The sequence below is a fragment of the Dermacentor silvarum genome, chromosome 3 (genome assembly GCF_013339745.2).
Source record: "Dermacentor silvarum isolate Dsil-2018 chromosome 3, BIME_Dsil_1.4, whole genome shotgun sequence".
Classification (NCBI taxonomy): Eukaryota; Metazoa; Arthropoda; class Arachnida; order Ixodida; family Ixodidae; genus Dermacentor; species Dermacentor silvarum.
In genome coordinates, this window is record NC_051156.1 from 112,496,457 (window position 1) to 112,508,744 (window position 12,288).

At 45.4% G+C, this 12,288-nt stretch overlaps 1 protein-coding gene across 5 annotated transcripts in view; it reads left to right on the forward strand.

Annotated features, from left to right (window-relative positions):
• The window catches only part of LOC119445700 (techylectin-5A), a 96,952-nt gene that overhangs the window by 62,138 nt on the left and 22,526 nt on the right, over positions 1-12,288 (forward strand). For 3 of the 5 annotated variants that reach the window (XM_037709981.2, XM_037709983.2, XM_037709982.2), the window contains exons 2-3: positions 1,926-2,121; positions 2,931-3,073. The exons of 1 other annotated variant lie outside the window; for it this stretch is intronic. In XM_037709981.2, the coding sequence (XP_037565909.1) occupies positions 1,950-2,121; positions 2,931-3,073 (315 nt within the window). In that variant the 5' untranslated portion in view covers positions 1,926-1,949. The remainder of the gene's footprint in view (positions 1-1,925; positions 2,122-2,930; positions 3,074-12,288) is intronic. One more of the 5 variants, XM_049663540.1, reaches the window with a different exon arrangement.

A 12,288-nucleotide genomic window follows, 5' to 3' on the forward strand; every position in this document is an offset into this window, starting at 1 on the left:
CGTACGCATGAACACGGTATTGCACTTAATACCTTTGCACCTATAAAAAATGCCTACAGCTACCACTGTTCTTGCGAGGACCATTGACAAAATTCCTCTTAGTGTTCATCTCCCGTACATCTTTCGCATTAATGGCCTTCATGTACAGGGTCCATAGTTTTCTCGGCGCAATGAAAGCGACAATTACTTCAGATGGTTTTGAAAATAGCCTGTTCCTAAAAATTGCGCAGTACAATTTTTTTCGCACTTTGCAGTAATTCATCCTATAATGTTTTGCTGCAACACTCCGTAACCATCTTTTGCGCAGGCAAAGTAGCCATTAAAGTGGATACCCAGGAACTATGAGATGGGTGGGTTAGCGCGCATACCTTTTAGCGAAGCTTTATAGGCTCACAAGTCTCGGCGGTGGTGATAGTGTGACGGCAAAGAATGAGCCGATCCTGGTGATAGTGCAAAAACGGTCGAAGCTCAATGACACATATCCTTGTCATGTGGGCCGGTCCTGGTGAGAGTGCAGAAAGGGTCCAAGCTCAATGGCACATACCCCTGTGGGCTCGGGGACCTGTAAGGTGCCCTTGAACTACCATTTTCCCACGTGCGACCCACAGAGACAAAATCAATAGCCCTACTGTCGAGAAAATGGGGTAAGCGCCGCTTGTCGTCTTATTCTAGCGTGAAGCCTTCCGAAGCCCAGGCGAAAAGTCAGCGAAGAGCCGGGGCCCTGAGTTTACCACAATTGAAGCGGAACGCCTGCGAAAGGGTTATCTTGCTACACAGTTTGCATACCTCCATGTGCTTTTCCCCCTTTTGAGCTTGTAATATCTAATGCAAATCTTAGACGTACGTAACCTGGCGCTTGCCTTTTTTAGCGGGTTTAGAATGAGAACATTGCAAACATTGACAATGAATCGGCAGCCAAGCTTATAGCATAACCCCATACATATACATCAAATTCAAATATTGAGTTCAGATCATCGCTAGTGTCTCCAATTGATGAGATGACGAGAAAAATGTAACACACTTTCCGACAAGGAGCTAAATTTGCACCACGACTTTGTCAAAAGCAGCGGGATCGCTTGCGTAGAAACTTAGATTAGCTAGATGGCTGATATTACCAAAAATTTGCTGTGCATAACACAGAGGTGTATATATTTGCACTGGAGGAACGTTAGACTATGGAGAGACAGCGGTGGTTGAAGAACAAGAACGAGCAATATAAAGTGCGAAATTTGAGCGCAACTGTATACATGTTTTTGTTTCGCGATATATTGTCTCGCCCGGACAATTTATCTCGTGTGACACGTTGCAGATGGAAAGAAGGGTGGTGCGACTGCCTCGCTAATTTCGAGACGCGACAGGCAGAGCGTGGGTGACAAGTGGGCGCGATTCACAGCAGCCGCCACAGACAGACTTCCCAAACGACGCGCGTTAGTCTGGTGCTATCTCATAGTCATCGTCGCCGCACTACGGCTTTGTTCTCGCGCGTACGCCGCACCCTCCTCCTCTCCGCCTTGTGGTTCGGCTACACCCTCTCCTTTCGCTTCCTTCGTCGTGTCATTCGTCCTCCGCTTGATGCGAAATAGAGCGGCGCTCAATTTCGCATCAATTTTCGCATCGGAGAGAGATATGAATGCTTAACATGGAAGCTGCTCACGCAGTATTCCGTTCTTACGCAAGACGACCATTGGACGCCACCTCGAAACAATGTATACATGAAAATCAGCTGTTCGCTCCGGAAACTTCTCGCTGCAAAGCGGTGTACTCCCACTTTTCAAACTAATTACTCATGTAGATATACTTTCCCGCACAATATGATCTGGTGCTGCCATTTTCACAAAGGCACACTGGTATCCATTCGACAACTGCCACATTAAACAGTTATAAACGTCGTCGAAGTAGCATGCAAACAGCGGCTTTTCTTTCAGTGTCGAAGTGGTGCGGCGTTTAACATGGCAAGCCACTTGGTCATTTTCTATGTTGTCGCAACGACTTCGATCGTAGCCGTGCACTCTCAGGGACCGGAATCTCAACCACTCGTGGATCTAAGTGCGCAAGACAAGCCCATCGACCAGGCAGAGGCAAAAGTGCGACAGCTGGAGCAATTACTACGCTTTATTAGAGGTGAGCGTAGTACTCTACTGCGTGCTTTTATGTCCAGCAAATAAATGTGTTTCAGCGGTTTTAACTGCTCTAACTCTCCTTGCCAACAGCAGCGGCGTTCGTGTTTGAGTTGCGATAGCCTTCTCCCGTTTAAACTGGCGGCAGCTGCCTCATCCCTACGTGTATACTTAAACGCATGTTGCTTTGCATTTTGAGATGTATCCTACACTGTGGTGCTTCCTGTAACATATACTTAGCCTTACGATGTACATTGCTATCCATTTACTAATTTAAATAATTTCTTTTTTGCGTACAAGCAAATCGATGGCTATGGTATCTCAAGAGCCGGATCACATTTATATTAAATGAAGATCATTGGAATGTTTCTGGAGCAATTAATAAAGCATGACCACAATAAAAGACGACGAATGCAGTGTTAAATGGGGGAACGCAAGAATGAAATGCGAGATGCGATGAATGATGCCGGCTGTGCGCCAGTTGAGCAGTGGTGCTGCACATGCTGTGTGCGGCTACGCCGGTTGTCGAGCTTAAAAATGATCATTACTTTTTGCCGTGCTTCGCAAATACTCCGTGCGAGTGCAGACTTCTAAAAAGAAAATTAGCACTGTTACCTTTTTTCCCCTAAGAACAGCATTACTATGTGGAAACACGATCAGTAGTTATAGTTTATTATGCGAGCTGAAAGCGGGGTGCCATTACGTCGCGTGTGTTTTACATTTATGCCTTACTATTTCGTTGTACTTATTACCTCTTCCAAGCCTTCGGCATACCATCGGAAAATACAGTCGACAAAAACTTAATTTCCGCAGGAAAAAATCGCCCTCGGCAGTGCAGCGATCTCTTGCGAGCTGGTCAGCGGAATGATGGCGTCTACACAATTTACCACGGGGCAGCTCTTGAATCAGGACAGAACGTCTACTGCGACCTCACATCAGATGGAGGAGGCTGGACGGTGAGAACGCTTTTTATCGTTATGTGCTTTTTTAAGCAGCGTTGAAAATCCGCGATAAAGCAGGTGCAATTTTGGCGTCGATGGGACGTTCGCAAAGTCATATGCTGAATGGCCAACTGCCAATGAAGTAGCAGGAACGCTCGGGCGTATTACGTGGAGAAATGTCACACTGAAAGCAAAACATGAAAAAGAAAGCGGCAGGACACATTGACCCATGGTTATCCTCTATTCCTTCATTTTTTGGCTGTGCTTCTTAATGTCAGCACACAAATAGCCCGGCATTATTTCTCGCATAATTGCCATAGTATATAGTGACGTGGGGGCGCATCGCACTTTCTGAGATTCATCTCATTCCGGTTTTGAACTGTTTTAAACTATTACGCAGTTCACCGTCTGAACGTAATCGTGTACGACGATTTTTCGCACACCAGTGAAGTTTTGCTAATTCTTTCAAGGGAATCGTGACACTTAAGTGTCGTATCTAACAGCAGCACTCATGAAACTTTCGACAGCCAGGAGGATTTATGGCAACTGCCACCTGTATGTCTTGTGTTGTCCCGATGCTATAGAGCATTGTCCCGTGTCTCTAGAATCGGGACAATTCAAATAGCATTATCCCGATGCTTGAGGCACGAGCGCATGAAACTAAAGCACATGCATGAAGATAAATAACAAACAAACAAACAAACAAAGAAGCATAGCCCAGAGTTAGTTAACGCTGGTAGAAAGGCTTAAGGCGCACAACGTGAATTATTTTAGGTCGTGAGAGGCGCCTCAGGGATTGCGAAATGCCTTCTGGCACGACCTCATAATCCAGTGCGCCATTAGGTCCGATTATCTATAGGGTCCCAAATAGCGTCGCAAAATTTTCTCACTGCGTCCCCATCGGCGTATCGGGGACCCAAACCCGATCGCCGGGCTGGTATTCCACGTAGCGTCGTCGAAGTTTGTAGTGCCGGTTATAGGTCCTCTGCTCGTTCTGGATGCGCAGGCGCACGAGCTGTCGAGCTTCCTGGGCGCACTGGAGATAGGCGGTAACGTCGACATTGTCTTTGCCGGTGACGTGCGGCAGCATGGCGTCGAGAGTCGTCGTCGAGTTGTTTCCGTAAAAAAGTTTTAACTGAGTGATCTGTGTTGTTTCTTGCACTGCCGTGTAGTAAGCAATGGTTACATACGGACGGAGGGCATCCCACGTCTTGTGTTCGACGTCGACGTATATCGTTAACACCTCGGCGTGCGTCTTGTCAAGACGTTCGGTTAGGCCATTCGTCTGTGGGTAGTAGGCAGTGGTCCTACAATGACTTGCCTGGCTATAATGTAGGTTGGTTTGAGTAAGCTGAGCTGTAAAAGCCGTTCCTCTATCAGTAATGAGGACTTCTGGCGTAACATGTCGCAGCAGGATAGCAGGATGTTCTCGCGGAAAAATATGGCTACATCTGCTGCACTACTTTTGGACAAGGCATTGTTGCGGCGTAGGGGGTAAGGTAGTAGGTGGGCACGACGATCTACTATTTACACATGATGCCGTCGGAAAGTGTCCCAACAAATCCATCCCGATCTGCTGAAACGGTCGGAAAGGAGGCTCGATCTGCTGTAGTAACCCCGATGGCCTTATCGGTGGGGTCTTGGGTCGTTGGGTTCACGGTATGTCTTGACATAGCGGGAAACGTCGGCGGTCAGGCGCGGCTAATAGCCATCATCATCATCAGCCTCCATTTATGTCCACTTGTGACCTCCAATTACCCCTGTCTTGCGCTAGCTGATTCCAAGTTGCGCCTGCAAATTTCCTAACTTCATGCCCCTACGCAGTAAATGTTTTTACACCCAAAAGGGTGTAAGTGGCGCCTATTTTACAAGGTGCCTTCCTGGAACACTCTACAACAAGGGTGCCTATGTAAAGAAACTCTAGGGTGTTGTGAAAACACCCTAGCCAAGGGGTGGCACCTACACCCTTCATTTATTTTTCCTTATTTAACACCCACTGTGAAGGATGACAAGGTGGGTGCACAGCCCCTGTACCAGGTGTCAAATAGCTTCAACGGAACTTTAAAGTGGAACACTTTATAGATGAATGAGACCTATGGCATATTGCTTACAGTTGTCTGAACCTAAATGTTTTTTGAAGTTAAATTATAGTTAAACAATATATATGTACATATGCATGTGGAAATTTTACATATTGTAACGGATACGAAAGGCAGGCACAATAAGAGAGAAGAGGAGACTAAGAGAACGAAGAGCTCGAGAGGCCGGACTGCGCTACGATCACGCTCCGACCATCGCCCATCTCCTGTAAAATAAAACCATTTCTTCACAACTCTTTGTAACAGTTGTGGTGGAGGTGCTGGGTATCGATCCCCGTACCATCCTGGTGCCTGATGCCCGTTCGTGTTTTGGCAAATACTGTTGACGCTGATTGTGTTGACCTTGTAGTTAGGCCTCTCCGCATAAACTGTGCTAAAAAGTATACTTGTGCCCTACTCTGTGGTGTGCATGACGAAAGGAGTCGCCACATTGTGGGCGCTGAACTGTTCATCCACGCCGGTTGTCCTCCCTCGTGGTATGAAAATCGCTCTATTCGATGAAGCCGCATGTAGCTCAATAGCGCCACTAACGGCGGACGTCTCTACAGCTTGCTTTCCTTGCGATTATCGCCATTCTGAAGAGTTATATAATGCTTGGCATGATCAGCAAGGCTCTCTGTACATCGGAACGGCAAGCACTGGTACAGGTCCTTGCCAGGCATGAGGCTGCATTCGACTTCACGCATGGAGATGCACCCCTTCATTTACCGTCGTCCCGCGCTCGTCACCGAATAGATACCGGCTCAGCACACCCCATCCGCCAAAAGCCCTACCGAGTGTCATCCTCTGAGCGCAAAATTATTGCAGAGCAAGTCAAGGAGATGATGACCAAAGGTCACGTTCAAGAGTCGTCTAGCCCATGGGCAGCCCCAGTAATCCTGGTCAGGAAAAAAGATGGCTCCTGGAGATTCTGCGTAGTTTACAGACGTCTAAACGCAGTGACAAAGAAGGATGCCTATCCGCTACCACGAATCGATGATGTCATTGATTGCTTGCACGCTGCTTCGTACTTCTCAACACTTGATTTGCGATCGGGGTATTGGCAAATACCTATGGACCCTGCCGACAAGGAAAAGACCGCTTTCGTGACTCCAGATGGCCTATTCTAATTTAATGTTATGCCTTTCGGCCTTTGCAATGCTCCTTCCACCTTCGAAAGATTCATGGACACAGTACTACGTGGTCTAAAGTGGGAGATATGCATGTGTTACCTCGATGGTGTTGTAATATTTGGCCGCACGTTTGAAGAAAACAACGAACGCCTCAGCCTTGTTCTCGACTGCATCGAAAAAGCTGGACTGGTTCTGAACTCCAAATAATGTACGTTTGGCGAACGCCAAACACTGGTCCTGGGACACTTAGTCGACAAGGATGGCGTCAGACCCGATCCTCGTAAGATTGAAGCGGTGAGCGCCTTCAAGCCACCACAGACAGCCCGAGAACTTCGCTTTCATTGGCCTATGTTCGCATTTCCGTCGTGTTGTTCCCCGGTTTGCCGACATCGTTTACCCATTGACAAGTATTTTGCGACAAGATACGGTCTTCAATTGTTGACCAGAGTGTGACGCTTCATTCTCTCCATTGAAGTTTATAGTAACGTCAGCACCCCTCTTGCGTCACTTCGATCCATCTTGCCTGAATGAAGTTCACACTGATGATAGTGGAATCGGTATAGGAGCGGTGCTTGTACAACGTCACAGTGGCGCCGAACATGTCGCATATGCCAGCCGTTGCCTGAGCAAATCTGAACGCAATTATACGGTTACGGAACAAGAATTCCTGGCACCTGTTTTCGCTGTACAAAAGTTTCGGTGTTAACTTTACGGTAGAGCGTTCAAGATTATCACCGACCATCATTCTTTATGCTGGCTGGTCGGTTTGCGTGATCCCTCTGGTGGCTTCGCACGTTGGGCGCTGCGCCTCCAGGAATGCGACTTTGTAGTATCGTACAAGAGTGGCCGTCGTCACGCTGACGCAGACTGCCTCTCTCGGATTCCTCTTGCAACTACCGACTGCGATGCTGAGAATTTTGACGACTGTCTCGCTGCTGTTACTTTTACGTTCCCTGACGCGGCCGACTTTCAGCGAGAACAAGGGAATGATCTTACCCTCGATCCGCATTTTGTTGCCGCCCGTACTTCTCAAGGCAGCGGTCGCTTTACTGTCCGTGATGAGTTGCTCTACAAAACTAATTACTCCGGGCATGGAGCACATTTTCTGCTTGTAGTCCCCGAGAGTCTCCGCTCCGACGTTCTACGCGCCATGCATGACGATGCGACATCCGGACATTTCGGCTTCGTACGAACGCTACACCGCACGCAGGAGCGCTTTACAGGCCCAAGATGTACGAAACAACCAAGCGCTATGTCGCTAGTTGTGAAACGTGCCAACGTCACAAGCGACCGACCACCGCAGCCCCGGGTCCCTTCGTCCATTGACAGCGCCTAGTTCGCCGTTTGAGCAAGTAGGCATTGACCTTTTGCGTCCATTCCTTCTATCCAACAACAAGAACCGTTGGATAATTGTCTGCGTAGACCATCTTACACGGTATGCAGAAACTGCAGCCATACTGCAGCCAAACTGCAGCCATACTTCAACTGCTGCTTGCGTGGCGCTCTTCCTGCTGCGTTCCGTGGTCCTTCGTCACGGCCCACCACGTGTCATCATCAGTGACCGCGGTCGCCAGTTCACTGCTGATGCCATTGAAGAGTTACTTCGTTTGTGCACTTCACAGTTCCGGCATTCCACGCCTTATCATGCACAGACCAATGACCTCGTTGAAAGGACAAACAGAACGCTGACCAACATGCTTGCCATGTACGTCTCCTCCAATCACAAGAACGGGGACGACGTGCTTCTCTTCATCACTTACGCCTATAACACGGCAAAACACGAAACCACGAACTATAGCCCATTTTATCTCCTGTATTCAAGGTTACCGCGAAGCCCTCTGGACACTTTCTTACCCTTCGTTGTGCACAATGACGATTCTGTATCGAATTCTTTGTGTCTCGCCGAAGAACCCCGTTGAATAGCTCGTCTTCGTACTCTGGCCTCGCAAAGTCGTTCGAAAGAGCGATACGACGACCGTCACGTACAAGTATCGTTCGAAAAAGGTGACTTGGTCCTTCTTTGGACAGCGCAACGCAAGCGCGGATTGTCCCAGAAGCTCTTGTCACAATATTCAGGCGCATTTGAGTTGTGGACCGCCTAAGCGAACTCACTTACGTAATGGCTCGCCTCCTGTGCAATGGTCGGCGATCAAGCAGAACTCAGCTGACTCACATTGTTCGCCTGAAGCCTTTTTGCCCTGCTTGTCCATCCTAACTCGCCCAACGGGCTTCGTCTGCTTGCGGGGAAATGTAACGGATACGAAAGGCAGGCACAAAAAGAGAGAAGAGAAGACGAAGAGAACGAAGAGCTCGAGAGGCCGGACTGCGCTACGATCACGCTCCGATCATCGCCCATCTCCTGAAAAATAAAACCATTTCTGCACAACTCTTCGTAACAATATTATTCCGTGAGCCATGCTTTGAAAAGTGCATATTGTCTCATGCAGGAGTTCAACAAAATGCATCATGGTCTCAGTCATCTGAGGTGTATCACTGTTATTAAAATCTCGTTCAAGTTATACAACTCAAACACAAGTTACGTACACATGCACTATACACACACAAGAACATCACATTTAGAATGTCTTAAATCTGTGGCTAATATGTATTCTGGTTCACTCCATGGGCATCCAAAAGAAGTCGCTGCTGCAATTGTACAAAAATGCAAAGCATAACTAAATGGTGAAGGATATATATGAGACCTATATGTTACAATTTGAAAGCAAAATGTGAATAAACCTAATGGTATTTCATACAGGGAGCAATAAAATATAAACCTCATTTGTAAACTATCACTGCAGTTAACAGTATAGATTTGAACTGATCAGAGCAATTCACATGAATCACAGTATATCTGTGGTATAATATACGCGTATACTAAGTACGAGTGAGTAAAAGCAGAGCAGTCATTTGCAAAAAAAAACTGTGGTGGCCTTCACACAAGAAAATTATAGTACATTAACAGAGGTAACACCACGCATATGTTTGCTCTTCGTCATCTGTGCATGTTTCACCTCAGTACACAATAACATTTGTTCAACAGTAATATCACACAGCTCTATAAAGGTGTTTCTCCAAATACTTTAGCTGATATACAAAAACAGCCGTTCTGAAATCAAAGAACGGTTCCTTCGAAGGCATGCCGTCAGCAGTGTCGACCATGAGGTGACGGGTGACACATGCTAATTAGTTGCTAATTAACAAATATAAAATACACTTTACTTTTAGTTTGAGTGGACTCATCATCGTCAAGACATGTAGACTTTAGAATCTGCCAAAAAATGCAATTACCCGCACAACTGTGGCACGATGAACTTCGGCTATCACAGCACGCGAAACTACCCGAGGCTGCAGTAAGCACACACTTTCGAGGCGACGATCTTCGAGGCGACGTTCTTCTCCCATCACCCAACAGTGGGCAGCAATGGGGCTCTGTGCAGCGCGCTGGTTGCCCGCTGCTGGGCGACGTAAGGAGAATGTTGCCTGGAGTTTCGGCAGCATCCCAGTTTCAGTTTCGTGTGCTCTGATGGTTAAATATCATCACGCCACAGTTCCACGGGTAATCGCATTTTTCCCAATCGAAAACTTGACATGTCTTGTGCAGATAACTTGCTTTAATTTTCCAGTTACAGTGAGTCCTCTGAAACTAAAAGTAAAATATATTTGATTTTTGTTAATTAGCAACTAATTACCACATATCACCGATACACCCATGGTCGGCACCGCTGACAGCATGCTGTCTTCTAAAGAGCCGTCCTAATGCTTCAGAACGGCTATTTTAAATATTACGTAAATTATTTGTAGAAACACCAGTATATATAGTATATAAAGAGACTAGCTTTCACTCGGATGAGGTACTTGGCAACAAATGTACGAAAAATAAGCGAGCTAAATATACTGCAGCCTGCCAGCAGATTCACAAAGGTTAAGCAAAGGCTGCCGGCATTTATGACAATATAACAGTACTTCAGCCTAATGAATGTTCCACGCAATATTTTTAACCCAAAACTTGTAACACCTTGTAAAAACTGGATATTCTGTTAAGTTTTGACTAGTATGTCAGCTCTCAGCTGCTAAATGAAGTTATACACAATAAACATAAAACTTTGTTCATAAAAAGACAGTCAAACCACAAAAACTTTCACTTCTATTGGGCAGGTTGCACTATGCCACAAATGCGCAAAATATGAAATATTAAGCAAGCAGCATGTTACAAAATGTTAAGCACTGGCTGCCAGTGTTCATGTGCCCTATAAGTGAATACAAATGTGACAGTTGTTCTATGCACTAATTTTAAGCTGGGACATTGTTCCCTGGCTCCTGGCTGGCAAAGAAGTTTCATAAACAAACTATGTTTAGGAAGAGCAAGCAAGCTGTAATCTTTGTACAAGACTGCTGACAATTGTTTCACTTACGTTATTGTTAAGAAAGACCTAATAAGAATGGGACGTATTGTACTCTACTTTTCAGTACATAGCAACACCCAGCAACGTTCCTGATAAATCCGTGCAGACTACCGTACACCACGTTTCTTTTTTGCTGACCTACACCTGGACACTATTACATTGTCTGCCAAGTCATAAAACAGGAAAGAGGTGCAGTCTATTGATAATGTGGTTGGCACAGAGGCAGCGGAAAAAAAGTTACTGGATCATGCTATTATCGTGATCAAAAAGAAAGAAAATGTTATATTAAAAATTGCACAAAACTATTGCTCAAGCTATTGCACAAAATTGTCAGGCTAGCATTCATTTGTTAATGTACATGAACCTCGGCGTCACATTGCCTGCACAACTCTGCTCACAAACTTCGTAACAACCACAATTGGCGTTGTTACATTCAAACCAAAGAAAGCAATCGTGCCAGAACTGAACTGGTGTTGAAGGATTTAGGCCGATATATTATGCACTCATGATGCACTCATAATACAAACAATGCACTCATGATTGCGACGACCCCTTCCTCGGCATTTTTGATCATGAACAGCTGCTCCTTATTGACACAAAGATGGAGAAACTCTGCCTGTTCCAGGATGTGGCCAGAATACACCACACAGGGGGTGAGCGGAACCCTCTCGCCCTGCAATGACAAAACAGAAAGCTTACTGATTATGAAAGTATATCCATGCTTTTGTATAAGCACAATATAAAAGGGTTGTTATACTTAAGCAAGCAAGTATAATGTAGTCATGTAGCCTTAAGTGCAAACAATTTAGGCTGTAGAGAAGCTTACCACAACTTAGCATTATTCCAATAACCTGAGTAATCCAAGCAAGGTAATTTTTTCAGTATAGATGCTCCTCACATTGAGTGCAAGAGCAATTCAAGATTGTTAGTTTGTTCATCCTTACCTTTTGTATATTGATTTACGATTTATTGGCTGTTTTTTATTATTTCTATATGTATAATTGTTCTTCGTAATATGTATAGCGTTTATTAATGATTCTATCGTCCCCCCCCTATGTAATACCCTCCCCGTGAGGGCCTTTAGGGGTAACATGAATAAATAAAAATGAATAAATAGGTGGTTAAACTAAGTAGGACCTCAGTTCACATTAAAAACAAAAAAAAAGATCTGTATCTTTATACAGTTGCCAAACTGTTTCCGCGATTGAAGCCGTTTGAGGAATTACGGCATTGTTTAGAACCGATTTCAAAACAAACATGTGAAAAAACTTACGTCCTCATGCACAAATAGAGCTGGCACTGCTGTTTTTTCCTTCACATTTGAAGTAGTTATCCTCAGAGTTGAAACAGCAAGAAGGTCTGTAAAAAGATGACAATTCGTGTTAGCTTGAATGAATTCAGACCGACATGTGCAATACAAGTGCAGAAGTTCTTTCTTGCTGTGCTCTGTTTTCCTTTGATTCAACAATATCTTTGTTTTCTGAAATTGTTGAAAATCACAATCACAAAACCAAGAGGTTATAATCGTCCCATGAAAAATTTCGATCGCAATCGAGCTGACCGCACTAAAATGTAGATCATCATCATCATCGCCAGCCTATTTTATGTCCACT